Source organism: Melitaea cinxia, chromosome 21, assembly GCF_905220565.1.
Source record: "Melitaea cinxia chromosome 21, ilMelCinx1.1, whole genome shotgun sequence".
In the NCBI taxonomy this organism is placed as follows: domain Eukaryota; kingdom Metazoa; phylum Arthropoda; class Insecta; order Lepidoptera; family Nymphalidae; genus Melitaea; species Melitaea cinxia.
Window position 1 is genome coordinate 12,263,384 of NC_059414.1, and position 17,511 is coordinate 12,280,894.

Below are 17,511 nucleotides of genomic sequence, written 5' to 3' on the forward strand. Positions count from 1 at the left end.
ACGATAAATCCTATATTCTACAAAAAGTTAAAAGTTTTGTCTAAATGAAAATTTTTCGACTTTTTATTTATTTGTTATTAAAACGTTTCTCGGTATTTATTGCGGCAGTTGGTGATCCAGGTGTTTTAATTAAAACGGTATCAGTTGAATCCACTGAACGAATAGATTATAAAAATAATTATATATTTTAGTCATGCACATGCGAATATCTATCGTAATATCATTTTCTACGAATGAAATATATGTTTAGTTATTATATTCAACATATTATAATTAATGTATACTTTTAATTAATGAAACAACTTTTCTGTAAACAGTCGTTAATTATTTGAACTTTAATTATCAAGACATTTACGATAGGAGCGAGACCATTGACAATTTAACAAGTAATTATTAATAAATAAAATGCAGTTAAATGTATAAAACTGTAAACACATTTATTAGTTTGAACCAGCTTATCCGACTGACGCACTGTCATGCAAGCTGCTGAACGTATAAACTTTTTTTTGGTATTTATTTTAATTTTCCGCGGATTTTTGTCAATATTTCTAAAACACTAAAAAAAAAGTTGGTTCGAATTTACCTAGCTGTTTTCGACTTTAGCACACACTTAAGCGATTTGTTTTTATTTTTAAAGATTATCTTCTAAATCGCAAATAATCAACTATCGATATCGATGGTCATAACGTAATCACATCTCTGGGTACATGGCGTATCCCACGTACGGCAGTAATTGGCCATCTGCAACGGATTGCGTTTGTTTGTTTGTTTTTTGAAAGTGAAATCGAAATTACTTTGAAAGTATATTATCAATCTGATTTTTATTAAAATTTAAATCGCTTGCCTGCTTTCATGTACTTAGGTTTAACTAACTACATAACAGATAAAAAATATTTCAAGTCTGCATTTCTTTTTTTTTCTTAGTATTTAAACTAGATAGATAACATTTTCAGCAATATTATAATGTTAAAAAAAATCATAAATAACACATCCAAATCCACACATTTACGAAGTTGGTAAGCATTTTTCTTCATACTATAATCTTTCCAGAATCCTTTTATGACCATTTTCAATAATCTATCTTTGGTTTTGCTTACTATCGATAGAATTTTGAAACAATTCGTATGGTCTTTAAGTCATAATTCTATATCTAGTAAGATAATCCAGAGATAGAATGTTGAAACTGGCCGTAAGCTAACTAAACATTTCTGACTCCTCCGTAACTTACTACTGAAAATACTACTAAGCATGACACTAGATATTTTTACATAAAATCTCTATTGGTTAACACTATGAACTTATAATTCACATATAAATCATTTAATTTTCAACTCCATTTGTTTAAACTATAAAAGTCATTTTAGTATAACAATAATCACCCTCACAGCATCCCTTATTAAATAATCGCGAGGCACGATTTGTCGCGACAACCCCGCCTCTTTTATTAATACCTATAAATATGTATATATGTACTTGCTTCCCTTCATCTCAGGAGGAAAAGTTATATTATTGTCGGGTTTCTTTTTCCTACCCATAATATTGTAGATAAAAAGTCTCTAGATACATTGCAGGTAATAATTGAGGTAGGATACAGCAAGAAATATACCGCTAAAAAATGGAGGAAAGTAACTTAGAATGTACCTCAGTCTTACAAATTGATCACATTCACGTGAGTGGTTCCCGTCTAAGGTAGCCAGTCAGTGACGTTCATATGATTGATCTGGAGTTTCAAGCGTCCGTATCCTAATGTAACCGCTTAAAGTGGCCAGTATGATGAACAATAACGGTAAGAATATTTAAGAAGAAGAAGAAGAAGAAATATACTTTATTGTGCATAAAAAAAAGTACATAGGTATCTTAAAAAAATAAAAACTTACAAAATAATAATATGCACAAAGGCGATCTTATCGCTAGGTAAGCGATTTCTTCCAGACAACCTTGGGGTAGAGGAGATTTTAAAACAAAACAGAGTAGGGTCATCAAAAAGGCAAAAGGAAGTGAATCCTACTATCTAATAATATAAAAATAATATAAATAAATAATAGACATATAAATAAATAATAAACATATAAATTTATTAATTAATAAATAAATAAATTATAAAAAAATTAAAAATAAATTTAAGTGTAATTTTGTCATGATATACTATCAGATATATATGTTAACACTAGCTCATTAGTTGGAGAGTATATAATATGATAATATGAAAATAACTCCATATATTTTGAATATCTTTAGCTGTCATATTTTTGATGTTTGATATAAGTATTTATTTATTGTTTCAGTGGTCATGCACAAAGAGAAAGAGGACCTTCACGCACACAGGCGCGACCACACACACTACGAGCACATCATGCCGGACGGAGAAATGTTTTTACAGGTAAGTATGTTGCATAGGTGTACAGTATAATGACCTCTAGGTATACATATTAGGATTTTAATGTTTACGGGGATTTTACCTGTCGGCTTTAATAGCTATTGTTGAGCTACCACAAGTCGTTGCATGATGTTGTTTAACCCGTGTTATGATTAGATGACATGTAATAATTAAAAAAAATTGTTCCGAAATTCAAAATAATTTTTAATTACTTCTTGGATAGAGTCAGGGAAAGGGTCAGAAACGCGCTGGCTATCGCCCAGGTATTGCTGGTAATCGTAATTAACCACGAACCATCAGGTAGACCGTTGTTTGTAAAATATAATGAAATAATAATCAAAATTAATAAGTTCCAAATTAAATTTTGTATATCCGCCAATTCCTATTGAAACAGTATAGTGGATTATGACCCAACATCTCTATTATCACAAGGAAAGATTTCTTTACCCAGTTGTGTAATATTAAGTATCATACCTAGATTGTAAGCATATATACAATACATATGTACCATTGTACGCTTCTTTACTGGTAGATTCGCTACTGAGTACTCGCCTACACTTATGTTTGAATGAGATTTAGCGTAAATTCAAAAACAGTTATAGATAATACTAAAATTAACGTCCTAAAACAAAAAGGTTTTATACGATTTAACTAATCAACATAAAATCATATTTATTCCTAAAGCATTATAATATAACGATTTCCTAATAAATTTTAAAGTGTTAAGCTCAATAATACACCAATAAACACTCGGTACACAATCCAGTAGCATTAAACGAAAGATAATTTTTGTCCGTGCTTTATTGGCTCGTAATCACATAAATCGTTTTCAATAGCCCAATAATAAATCAATAAGGCTATAAATAAACGCCGCCTTCAACTCTGTAGGTACTTAATATTTCTCGTTTTCGAATCGTGATGTGTGTCCACTGATGTACGGTACGCTTTGAATCCTACTAAATATCAAAGGTAAATATTTAAGCTTTTTGTACGATTTTATTTTTGTGTTACCCACACGTTAGGGAATTCTAAACAATTTTTTTAAATATCATATCAAAAATCGACCGTTCCAGCGGATCACAAAATAAAATCGTACAAATTAAAAATAGCATGGTGTCGTCTCCTGTCAAAGATTTTCATTGTAATATGAAACTTTGAATAGTTACGGGTTAAGAACTCACTATAGACGGCGCCACGGTCGCTTAGAACTGAATATAAAATCATTGTATCAAAAATTTCGATCTAGCGGCTACATCGTTTCATAGCTTAATTGGCTGAAGCACCGACACGGTCAGTCGGAGATGCAGGTTCGATTACCGCTAGAACGGTCGATTTTTGATATGATATTTAAAAAATCTTAAGCCTTTCCCAAGCTGAGGATATGATGATAACATACCTAGAGAAGTGTCGTACTAGCCAACATCTATCTGTCTTTTTGTAGTTCTGTCTGTCTGTTTGTTTGTTTGATCTAGTACAATTAAACGATGACAATATATTATTTTACGGTTCATATTTTTACGATTATATTAATATTTTCATAGGAACATTATTTTTTCCTAGGAATAGTAGTTCTAAACTCATTCAAAAGTTATTTTTAAAAATATCATTCGTACCGGTTATCTGTGGAACCTTTACAAGCATTCCACGTTGTAACTTGATTAGGTCTAAGTTACGAGTAAGCACGTTGTCACTTGAACTTTATAATAACTTACTAGTCTCGCTAATAACTTGATTTAAGTTGTCCGTAAAATATTTTATTATCTTAGACTTAAAAAACTCATAAGAATTCTGTTTAATTAACTTTTATTTATATTTAATTACTAAGAAAGAATTTATTTCTAATCTCTATTTTTAATTTAACTGCATATAAAAGAGTGTTCCAATCTATCCAATGGACATAAATGTGTTTAAATATAATGGAAGCATAAATCGCCACAGTATAGGAGTTTAATTCACCACACGGCTCTACTGTGCGATAGCGGATATCATCTTCACTGACTTCAAATCACTCAAATTCACGACCGCCAGCGTTACATTGACTAATCAGAAGTTCGTTATATTTGGTTATACAAATGTCACCTGTGATATCTTTTTCATTAATTGCAGGCACTCAACGGTTTCCTGATGATCTTAACGTGTGAAGGGGAAGTGTTCTTCGCTACTCACAGCATCGAGAGCTATCTGGGCTTCCATCAGGTTAGTTGAATCAACAATAGTATATTCTTTATTGCACTTAAAAACACATACAAAAATATTAGTATAATCGCAGTTCGCAAGGCCGGACATATCTCTAAAAGAGATATCTACCAGTTTACCCATAAAAGTGAATTATGGTTTTATCTTCGGGTACAGAAGTGCGAGAGGACAAAAAAAAAAAAGACAAAAAAAAATTGTTAAACAATATATACACTGTTAATACATATATACATATATACATACATACATACATACATATATATATACATACATAACTGAATAGATACGTATATATTCTACGTCGTTACTACGTAGAGAGAAAGTAGGAGTCTGTTTTCTATGAGCATACCTAACAAATGATATAATGTGTTCTTTGCGAAATTGATTACATAATTTAATTGATAAGAACCTTCTAACAACCGCTCTGGTGTAATGGTAGGTACGTGTACCGTGTCATAATACACAAATGTATTTTTACAAATATTTCTTTCTAGTTTGAATGTATATCCCTATGAGTTACTCCCCGCCGTGCCTCGGAGAGCACGTTCCGCTGTTGGTAGGGCTTGTTATCATAAATACCTCATATCAATCGTTACTCATAGTAGGGAATATATCTGCCAACCCGCAGTTGAGCAGCATGGCGTATTATGCTACAAATTCTTCTCCTAGATGGCCTATGCCCAGCGTTGGGATATTACAGGCTAATTCGTGATCGAAGATTTTACGGTCGTGTGTAAGCTAACTTATATTAAAAAAAAAAGAAACATGTATATCTAACTACTACACGAAAACTAAAACCATCCATTCCATCTATTAGATAGACTATTTAACATTTTTTTTTTTTTTTTAAATATAGAACTCATGAAAAAAATACAAATCTTAAATTAAAACACATTTTTTTTAAATGAGTAACTGCGAAGTTCTTGTCGATTCTTCTATGCAGGCACATTTCGAATCGGTGGTAACTTTAATTTAAACGATAATTAAAATTTTAATTTATAAAACGACGATTCAAAGATTCGGTTGAAGCCTACATCAATGAAGTTAATTTTTTTTTTTGAAATTTTGCTTTTGTTTTTGCTTTTATGCCTTAATAATAAAACTTGAAAATAGTTTTTCTGTTAAATTGTTCTGTCTGTTACTCTACAATTATAGATATAAAAAAAATCGCTACATATAAAATAATTAATCTTATGTTTGTATATGTTACGTAACTTTTCACTTTATTTCCATATGATTAAATAAAAATCATTATTAAATGTTTTATAAGAACTTATGTATAAAAAGAAATTAATAATCCGCGTATAATTAATCATTCTAATTATAATATTAATAACGTGTATAATCAGAAAGTAAAGTACATTAAAACTGCATATTTTACTACCTTTTTTATCGTTATTTCCTCAATTAATTACCGCCATTATGATGAAAAAAAGTCTCTAATTTTTCATAATAACGCAAAGGCTATTATAATAATCAAATAAAATATATAACACAGTTTGAGGGTCGAATTTTCCGACATAAGGTGACTTCATAAAAGTATTAATTACTGCGATAACTGCCATAAAAACTTTTTTTTTATTAAACATATTTTAACAAAGGCTTATCATGATGTGGATATAGGAGTACTAAAGAGGTTACAGTCTATATTTTTATTAATTGTAATTGTTTCGCGAAATTATTACGAATTTAAACGGTATACAAACATAAAGTGGTGTGTATTTTGATTATGGTTTTAATGAAATGAGTTTTTTTTAGTTTCTTTTTTTTTTTTGCTAAATTAATTATGAGATAGTTTTGTATGATATTGTGTCTGAAAAAATGTCTTGAAATGCTAGTCAGTCTTTATATATTTAGTTTAAACTTATTTACATAGCTACACATTGTATATTAATTTGATTTCAAATATTAAAAAGTAATAACTACGCAGTTACAAATTAAAAAAAAAACGGTCCAATTTTTGTTTAAGAATCCATATACATATATTGGTTAAATTTTAAAAGCATTTACTAGTACTACTCTTTCCATTAGGTAGTTAGTTTATCGAGGGTGGGAGTTATGAAATGTCACAATGTAATGTAGGTATGGATACTTGTCGAATTTGCAGTATTTTCGTTGTAAAGAAGAGTTGCATTACTTACAATTCTGCTATCCTATAAATGTTGTTATGATTGATTTGCAAATCTATAATATAAAAATGAGTCGCTGAATGTGTTGCTAAGCGCAAAACTCGAGAACGGTTGGACCGATTTCGCTAAATCTTTTTTTAAAATATTCCTTGAAGTACGAGGATGGTTCTTACGGAGAGAAAAATTCTAAAAAAAAAAAAAATTAAAATTTTCTGAAAAAGTCTAAAAACAACACTTTTCTATACTCCCATACAAAAGATTTGTGATAATACTTAAAAGTCACTGTTAGGCGATACGGAGTTCGCAGGGTCAGCTAGTATACTAATACAATTTTTAACCTATTTTTAATTATGAATTGTCATATACATCTAACATGACATAAACACATGATATGTCATTTTTGGCGTGAACTTGTGGTGACCTATGTCCAGCAGTGGACTATGATAGGCTGAAATGATGATGATGATGATATACATTTAATTAGATGTCACGAACTTTGTGCCGCCATTTTTTTACATTTTTTTTCTTGTCCTTTGTTTTGATACTAAATACAAAAGTGAATTCCCAATTTGGTGCAATCGTTCGTATATCGTAAGTGCATATCGATAGAAATTTTTTATTCATACCTATATACTTAAAAAGTCATAACAAATACCAAGAAATAAATTAATGAGACGGTAACTTAAGTACGACATTTAATAGGTAAACTTATCGAATACATTAAAATATACTGATTAATACAAACCCCGGTAATACGGCCAATAACGCAGCGATGAATTATTACTATCAAAGCGAAAACGCTATTTCGGCACAACCCCCGCTTATAAAACTTTTACAATCGTATATTTTAAGCCACCCTCTTTGTTTGGAGCCGGTATCGAGTAATTTCGTTACCTGTGCATAGATTATAATGTTGATATTATCTTTACATTGGTTTTATACAGAGTACTTATTTATTATATAACTTTTTTTTTATTAATGGTTAAGTCTTTGTTTCAGGTCCTTTTTTATATATATCTAGGTCGGCAAACAAACGTTCGGCTCACCTGATGGTTAGAAATTACCCTAGCTTATAGACGTCTACAACACCAGAAACATCGCAAGCGCGTTGCCGACTCCATCCCCAATTCTCCCCATAGCTCTGGTCACCTTACTCACCAACAGGAACGCAACACTCATTGAGAACAGTATTTAGCTGTGTCATCTGTAAAATTGAGGTACTTGCCCGCTCAGGCTGCTCTATATTCTGAACAGGAAATGTCCTACCTCAGTTATAAAAATCATTCCTAAGGTGACAGACAAGGCTGCATTGCTTTAAACCTGCTTTACTAATTATACTGAAATTTTCATCTTTTCTCGTAAAATAACTGCATTGGATTTGAGGAAAAAGTGTATCCAGAATCCTACCTCGTGGTAGGGACTAAAATAAAATATAGTTTCATCAAATACAGTGACAAACTACCAGTTGGATAGTAAAACACTTGACATTATTACTGTTTAGGTACTCTTCATCACAAAAAGTATTGTAGCATCTCTCTACGATACACTTTCTTGAATCAACCCATATTTTTGCCTTCACACGACCATACAAACTCTTTGTACTATCAGGGCAAACGAACAAGTGTATCATATTTACAATATCAATGTACAACACACAAGTGGATACCTGCTGCCATATCTATCAATAGATCTCAAACCTGCAATAAGGGCTTATATCGATTAAAGTGAATCAATTCAAAACATAAAATCCGGTGGTCGTTGTGTCGTGACAGCGCCACGTGCCTTTCAATGGTTTATTGATTAAAGTAAACATTAGTGATTGCCTTTATTTAGGTTAAGACTTGATTTATAAAACTTTATTCTGTGAAGTAAATAGTAAGCGGCTCATTTACTAAACGTAACGCTTGGAACGCTTTGGAATATTTTGATTAAACGTCATTATGTTGGGCACATATACTTTTTTTCTCTTTTTTAAATAATGCAATTTGAAATTTAATTATCCTAGTATCACAGAGATAATTTATTAAAATATAATATATTGTATGTTATGTTTCCATAAAAAAAAAATTAAGTTGATATTACCTCTATATTTTATAGCTTTGTAAAGAAAGATATGCAGGCAATGCGTTTAGTTGAGCAGACTATGTAAAACAAAATATTTTAGATATCTCTGTTGATTGTTGTTAGATTAGATATTAAATAACAAACATTAACGCTGTTAGTAAATAATGCTCAAACACATTATTAAAAATAAAGCAAAAATGAAATTATAATAATATATAAAATATACCTCAAAGCAGTAATGAGTAATCATTAAACAATACACAATCAGCAGACATTCCGAACTTTAAATACAGTGACTCAACCAAACATAGACGTTTGCCCTCAGGCTAATAAAAATTTGATTTAAAAATTACAATAATGCACACCCCTCGTGAACAACTAAGGGTCGCGTAGATTAACTTCGAGCCGTCTCACCAGGTGGCAGCCATCGATCCATTTTACATTACCCTCCTAAATGGTCGAACATGTGGCTCCCTAAATATCTTTGAGGCTCCAGGTGGAATAATTCAATTACGATAATAATTAAAGGTCAAATATTTAAATTTTACATTTCAACAGCTTTAATTTATCTTGAAGGCTTGCAAATTTTATCAGTAACAAAGAATAAGTAGATCGTTATTTAAATGAAGATAATTGAAATGAACGAACGAAAAACTCTATAGTAACAAAGGTAACGCTGACATCAATCAACAGAAATATAATGTAAGTCCAAAAAAACAACAACAACATATTAACAATACATTACGTTTCACCATAGCAACAACCCGAACCAGGAAACAAAAATGAATTACCAAACAAATCATCCTCTGACATTTAATGCCATCGCAATATGTTCGAACCCCTGTTCGAAGGTTTTCAAGACCCTATTTTTACTTACATAAAACTTAGGGTATGTTTTCCTACGTATGATTCATTAACATGTCAGAAACTAGGGACCTAATGTTTCTCCTTGCACAAACCCCATTGATTATCAATTAGTTTTCTGCTTGCATCGTTACTGTCGATGCATTATCCACACTATTTACACTAGTCTTTGTATTATGACGTGTTAAAATTCATAATTCGGTTTAATACAATGAAAAATGATCTTTAATAGCAACTATTAAGGTAGCAAATTGAAATATTAGGGATTGAAATTAATACGTCCATCTTCGTAACAGATGATTCTTTAATGATCGGGCACGAATCGATTTTTAGGACTATCGATGGTTTATTGATTTACGGTTAAGCTGTGACTTGCTTTTTTACACTGAATAGATATCCGTTAGCTAGTTATCAGACTTATTATATTGTTATTTTGTACTAATTGATTGATAACCATAATTGGGAACTCCTTGGAATCATATCCTGCCAACTGGGATTGATTTTGTTCTTGTTTGACTTTTTTATTTATAGCGAGTGAATTTATCTTAACTGTTGCTTGTATAATAAATTACTCTTAGTTAATAATTTTTCTTTTCTTCAGTCAGATATAGTTCATCAATCAGTGTATGAACTCGTCCACTCAGAAGATCGAGAAGAACTGCAGAGACAGTTATTATGGAATTCCTTTCTACCTCCAGAAGTGAACAATTTAACATTACAAGATATTTTAAGGCCGGAGAGAGCGCATCTACTAGAAAGAAGTTTTACAGTTCGGTTTCGATGTTTACTTGATAATACTTCGGGTTTCTTGGTGAGTATTAACGTGGGTTAGATTGATATATAAATTGTTTTCGCCTTTTTGATAATAATATATTTTAGTTTTTTTTTTTATATCACTAGGTCGGCAAACAAGCGTACGGCTCACCTGATGGTAAGAGATTACCGTAGCTTATAGACGCCTACAATACCAGGAGCATCGAAAGGGCGTTGCCGACCCAATCCCCAATCCCCCCCAGGAGCTCTGGTCACCTTACTCACCAACAGGAACACAATACTGATTGAAAACAGTGTTATTTAGCTGTCGTCTTCTCTCAGGTCGAGTACTACCCCAGTCGGGCTGCTCCATATTTTGAGCAGGAAATTCCTGCTGAGCCCTACGTCAGTTAATTTTAGTTTAATTTTAGTTTTATTACATTTGGCACTTCTATTTACAAAGCCTGGTCTAGTTTACAATACTTTCGCGTTTTCATTTTTGTACTAATTAATAGTGTAGTGATAAAAATATAACATTGAACATTTCTATAACTATTAAAATTCTAAGAATTTAATTAAACACAAAATTATTAAATTATAACACAAGTCAATTTATTTTTAATTTCATATCTCCATTACAGAGACTGGATATCAGAGGTCGAATCAAAGTACTCCACGGTCAAAATAAGAAAACCGAAGATCCTCCACTGGCGTTGTTTGCTATTTGTGCACCTTTTGGTCCTCCTAGTCTTCTGGAAATACCGCAAAAAGAAGTGATGTTCAAGAGCAAACACAAGCTTGATCTTTCTCTAGTCTCCATGGATCAAAGGTAGGTTTTCATATTCAGTTATTTTATAATAAATAAAATATTAAATTATTATTATATATTAAAATATTAAACATTAAAAATAATTTATTTATTATAAATATTAGTTATTTTATAGTAAATAAAATATTTTTTATTTAGTTCCAATGACAATAGAATAGTCATATACATATACATAGGAATTGTTTTTAATAAAATATTAAAAAGAAACTTTTAATTTATCACAAACTAGCGACCCGCCCCGGCTTCGCACGGGTGCAATTCTGATACTAAATATACTACAGAATGTCTTTATTTATAGAGTGAAGCTAGCTTATAGCATGGTTATTAACATAATAACAACAACATTCAAATATGCGTCGTTAGATTACGCGTTGTTATAGAATGCGTTGAAGAAATAAAGGTTTACTGCTCGTTTCCCGTAGGTGATAGCGTGATAATATGTAGCCTATATGTTGACCCGACTTCTTAATAATATTCGTGCCAAATTTGAAGTAAATCCATGCAGTACTTTTTGAGTTTATCCCGGACGTACATACAGACAAACAGACAACAGACAAAAATTCTAAAAACTATATTTTTGGCTTCGGTATCGATTGTAGATCACAACCCAAGTATTTTTTTTTTTTTTTTTAAATATTCAATGTACAGTTTTGACTTTCCTACCATTTTATTATATGTATAGATTAATAATTTTGACAATCGTTTATCTACACTATGGTTAGTGACTTTTCATTAGAATTTTGGCTTTTCTTTCATATTGACATCGACATTACTACCTCCCATGACTGGTTTGTAAATAAACTAAAAGCCTTACAAAAAAAATGTAAGTGTGTCAGAAATAAAAGAAATTTTAAATCATATTTTATCCTTAAAACAATGCGGATGTTGTGGAATTAAGAAAGAAGATACGCCATACAAAATGTATAATTGATAAAAATACGGCGTAACAAATGGATTTATTGATAGTTATCGAACGAAAATAGCTGGTCTAAAAGGGATAAATACACCGACACGGGAATATTTCAAGGCTATTAAAAATAATATTTGAAATACTAAAATCGTATGTTTTATGTGGATCGAAAAATAATCGATAATTTATTTCAAGGAAAACTAAAACATTACTCAGATTACTTTTTTTATTAATGTACTATAAAATGAAAGTTTTGTCCGTTTTTTTTTTTTACTTGTTGGCTAAATTACTTATTCTGAAAATCTTACGACTTGACAATATTTGAATGGTCGAATTAGTCCAAATCTTCTAAGTGATGACCATAACAAAGCTTATGATCAAATTGTACAAAATTTTGTTTTTTATATTTATAGACTTGAATGCCAATAATATAATCGATAATTACTGTTCTAGGGGTAAAATGTTACTGGGCTACACTGACGCGGAGCTTGCTAACCTGGGCGGCTATGACCTAGTGCACTACGATGACCTAGCTTACGTGGCTAGTGCTCATCAAGAATGTAAGTATTGAAAGGTAATATTGACCTATCATCATATTCATAATTAAACGTTACAACAATTGCTTTTATTAATTTCCTTTTTTTATCAAATCATAAAATATATTTTTTAACCGACCGAGTTATATCCAATAATGCGTTTTTACTTGACGCTTTTTTCGTCGACCTACATTGATAATTCTTTTTTTGTTGGAAAGGAGATATTCCTAGTTTAGTACCATGATAAGGAAACCAGGATCTGATGATGGGATCCCAGAGAAATCGAGGGAAATTCTTGAAAATCCGCAATAATTGAAGTCGTCGATGTAATTGAAGTCGTTTTTTTTTTCGTTTGCGAGCAAACACAATTATTTTATTTTAATTATTGTTTTTAATCAAATATGGTGTATATGCTTTAGCTTTGCTTATTGTGAGCTTTAGTAAAATTTCAAAAACAAAACTGAAATAATGCAACTGGCTTAGTTTCAAATGAAAAAGATTATAATACAATACATATGCATATTTATATTACTTCTTTTTTTCTTATTTAAAAGTTTTGTACGTGTTTAATAGCAAGCTTAGGTCTTTCTATATAGATTGTTGAGCGTGTTTTGTTTTAACATTTAAATTTATTACAGTATTAAAAACTGGGGCGTCTGGTATGATCGCATATCGGTTCCAGACTAAGGACGGTCAATGGCAGTGGCTACAGACTTCGTCACGACTCGTGTATAAGAACTCTAAACCAGACTTTGTCATCAGCACGCATAGACCTCTTATGTAAGTCCTTATAAAAATGATTTTTACACTTATATTGTAATAACATCACAATACTTTGTCAGAAGAAAACATCAGAACTATATAATAATAATGCATTATTATTAATAAAACATTTACGAATACATTTTCTTAAAAAATATATAATTATTTATTTTCTAATGTTTACGCGAACTTCACTCATTATAATGAAACAACTTTTTATCGCGGTTTTTTGAGGACTTCTTCCATGACCGTGGTTACTGTAACGTAAAAGTATCCAAAACGTCAGTTATCTAAAAAACTTAATAAACCGCGATAAAATCCGAAAAAGATATTGTATTACATAATTATTTATTTTAAATTACAGGGAGGAAGAGGGACGAGATCTCCTCGGAAAACGGACGATGGATTTCAAAGTCAGTTACTTAGATACCGGCCTGACAAGTCTCTACTTCTCCGAAACGGAACAGCTGTCCGGCTGTGAATCAAACGTCACCACACCGCCTCGAGCGGCGAGGAGATACAAGACACAATTACGAGACTTTTTGTCCACATGCCGTAATAAGCGACGAGTGCCTCCCACCCCAGCGCCCCCTCCCGTCGAATATCTCGCCGCAGATGCAGTCGCCGCAGCCTACACCAACCTAAACGGAGCATACGCAGCACCGTACGGCGAATACCCTCCCGCTCCCACGTTACATTACCCCCCACCACCTTTAGACGATCGATTCCTAGCCGCCGACAACCTCTTCCATCAATACAAACCTCTCTCCTACTACCCGTACGCGCCAAACGGTTTCCTGGAACCGGCTCCGCCTGGTTACGAAGTGCCAGCGTACCACCGACCACCTTCGAGAGAGTATACGTATGTGGATAGTAGTGGGAGGTATATGAGTCCAGTGACCGGGGAGAGGCGGTCTCCCGGTGCGGTGCCGGGGCCGAGCCCGGGGGGCTCCAGCGGTTCCGCCGAGCAGGAGCGAGTGCAGGAGGCCCCGCGCCAGACCGTGCTGATGTGGGGCGCGGGCGGCGCGGGCGGCGCGGCGGGCGCGGGCGTGCCGGCGCAGGACGCGCCCGCGGAGTTCCCGCCGCAGGTGTGGCGCTACCCCTCGCACTACCACACCGCAGAGGCCACGCAGTGACCGTAGATTATCGTGCAATATGGGCGCTGAAGTGTCTTGCTGGTTGAGCTTATGATCGGCTACCATCTTCTAAAACAGACATCTGAATTGCCCGTGGACGTTTCTCCAATAGGCATAGGCCTATCTTCTTATGAATCAGAGGAGTCTAATCTTAGCTCTGTGCTAATCTGTTATAGGTTGGCATAATTACAGATATCTTATACCTATATATTCAATTTCCCTCACGATATTTTCTTATCCTCCGCTAGCGTGAATAAAATTATACAATATACTTATCTACTTGTTTTAAAGGGCTCCTTTCAATGTTAAGACCACAGTTGAGCAAAAATTTTCGTTTAAAAGAAAATAGAGATGAATGTTGACGATAAACACAACCAGCAGAATACTTCTATGTCACCAAAGATACGCCCTTCCAATCCGAATTTTTTTAGTATTTTACTGTTATTAAAGTTGATTATAAGATTAGTGTGAACCGTTCCTATGTCGCACGTGTCTAAAATTTTCTGCACATTTTACGATGCAGCTTCTTTGTGTTACCCATTTATTGTCGACGGTACCTCGCTCGATAGTTTCAGAAACACGAGAAATGATTTTATAGAGAGCAGTCTATTTTGCTTTATGAAAAATCACAAATTACATCCAATATATCGTTAAAAGGGATTTGAAAAAAAAATCTTAATTTATTTTATAGAAATTGGTGATAATCAGAAATCCCCAAAAAATTTAATCAAATAGAGAAGGAATAACTAACAGAATAGATTCGTTTCTCTATAAAAACTATATTTAAATCATTCATACCATACAATGTACTTCCATTACGAACTGTATATAATTTCGTGTGTATCATAAGTCGATTTGTCCAAATATAAAGGTTCGGACACACTTGTGACTAAGTTTAAAATACTGCGCCTTCAAAGCCAGTGTATTTGTGTACAGGGTGGGATTAGGGCATGAAGAGCATGATATATCTTGACAACCTTCTATTTCATTAAATAGACTTTAAATTAATATGTAAATCTTATGTTTATCAATCAAAATTTTGTCGACTTAACTAAAATAATTAGACATAATATTAATCCCCATTAAAAAAAAAGTCTCTTAGAGCGCCAGCCCTATAAGCGCTCCGGCTCTGTTTACATAATTAAGACCCCGTGTGATCACAGTTTATTTACACACAGTGTGTTCGAGTCCTTAGTATTTATTATATAAAAATAGTATAATTCTAGCTTAATGTGTTTTAAACGCGACTTAGAGACGATCGTGTGTAAATATTTATTTTATATAATTTCGTGAGCTTCAGCTTGTTACACGTGTCCGGATCTTGATTGTTCGCTTTTTATATTTTGTATGGCTAAGCAAAACGAAGTCAAAAAAAAAAATCAGTACATACTGCTATAAATCAAGGTGAAATCATTTTTTGACTATTCTTTTAAAATCATTTCATTTTATTCGAAAATTATTTTATAAGACATTTATAATAGTTGTTGAAAAAGAAAATCGAATCACAATTTGATAATTCAAATTTAATAAATGAGATAAAACTACAAATATAAAAAAAAAACTTTATTATTTGATACCTCTGTACTTAGAATGACATAACCCATTGAATAAGACTTTCATTTAAAAAAAATTACGGTCACGTAATAAGTGTTGCCAGCTTACATTATATTTTCAATATTATCTTCGTTTTGCTTTAAAAAAGTGAATTTAATTTAAATTTAGTGTGAAGAGTATACATATCATATTGTAAGAGCATGCAATATATATCACTATCAATCGATAAGTCCATAAGATATATAAAAATATTTAATTAATAAATATTACAAAAAAAGGATTCGACTTAAAAAAATCTTATAAAGCAACTAACTAAAAATTAAACTTCAACTAAAATTTAGTGACTAAATCTTAAATAATATACTTTTATTATTTTTTATATGTTTTATGGACACGAACACTGCCATGCCAACGTGAAGCACATGTACATTACACACAGCGTGCCTTCGTATTGGTGAACATAAGTTTAAACAAACTAACTTACTAACTTCGTTGTGCAGTGTCTGGCGTTGGCAGGGCAAGACGACGCTCGATCTTCCGACGTCTAGATGTAAGGATAGATTAAGATTTTCGAAGAGCACATTCGGTTATTGGCCGTGAAATAAAAACAAAAACCGTATATCTAACGGAAAAATCCAGAAAAGAAAAACCTCATACACAAAAAATACACCACGATCTTATTATCGCAAAAAATAAATAAATAAAGAATGCCTTTAAAAATTGTGCTTTGATTTTTTATAGATAATATCAAAGCACTTTTGTTTATTTCATATCTTAACAAATGTAACACATAAGCTTCTAACTTCTCAAATTCCTATATTCCAAAAGTCAAAAAATATTATCAGAATTTTCAAGAAACACAATTTTAGTATTGTAAACTCTGATGCCAATGAAATCGTGCTCTTCGTATTTAAAAAAATAAAAAAAAACAATTGTCTTCGTATATTCTTCGGAAAATTGTATTGTCCATACGGGTCAACCGATGTTAGTTTTGTAAAAAAATCGAGTCACTCTAAACGAAATTATCTTCCAATGACATCAATTTGTTATTTATAAACAAATTGAAAATTAAATTATTATTATTCCTTATAGCAATAAGATGCAAAAACACTTTTCACACATACATTATTAAAAAAGAATTTTAGTTTTTTTTTTATCTGGGCCCAAAAAATAAAAATAAAATTGTTGTTACCTATGTGTGGGCCTAGCTTAGTAAAATTAAAAACACAGAGTATAAATTGAAAAATATATAATGACTATATTCTTGCCACGTTTTGTATTAAATATAATACACTTTTTTATATTTATATAATATTGACTCTCACTTATAAATCAATTTAAATTGTAAATAAATAATTAGGTTAGATGCTTTAATGATTATGTATTATTGATTGATTATTC

General features: G+C 31.9%; 1 protein-coding gene across 1 annotated transcript; it reads left to right on the forward strand.

Moving 5' to 3' along the window:
* The first annotated feature begins 2,285 nt into the window (after window positions 1-2,285).
* LOC123664003 (aryl hydrocarbon receptor) lies at window positions 2,286-14,556 on the forward strand. The gene is made up of 7 exons (XM_045598635.1): window positions 2,286-2,380; window positions 4,484-4,573; window positions 10,232-10,441; window positions 11,025-11,212; window positions 12,576-12,682; window positions 13,297-13,438; window positions 13,785-14,556. Exons 1-7 carry the CDS (start codon window positions 2,291-2,293, stop codon window positions 14,554-14,556), a joined length of 1,599 nt encoding a protein of 532 aa, XP_045454591.1. The 5' UTR covers window positions 2,286-2,290.
* The last annotated feature ends 2,955 nt before the right edge of the window (window positions 14,557-17,511 follow it).

Bases quoted from the DNA above. Each gene is read 5' to 3' on its own strand.
- LOC123664003 (XM_045598635.1), top strand. From the start codon at position 2,291: ATGCACAAAGAGAAAGAGGACCTTCACGCACACAGGCGCGACCACACA. The intron at 4,574-10,231 runs GTTAGTTGAATC...TCTTTTCTTCAG, and splicing joins GCTATCTGGGCTTCCATCAG to TCAGATATAGTTCATCAATC. The intron at 10,442-11,024 runs GTGAGTATTAAC...TCTCCATTACAG, and splicing joins ATAATACTTCGGGTTTCTTG to AGACTGGATATCAGAGGTCG.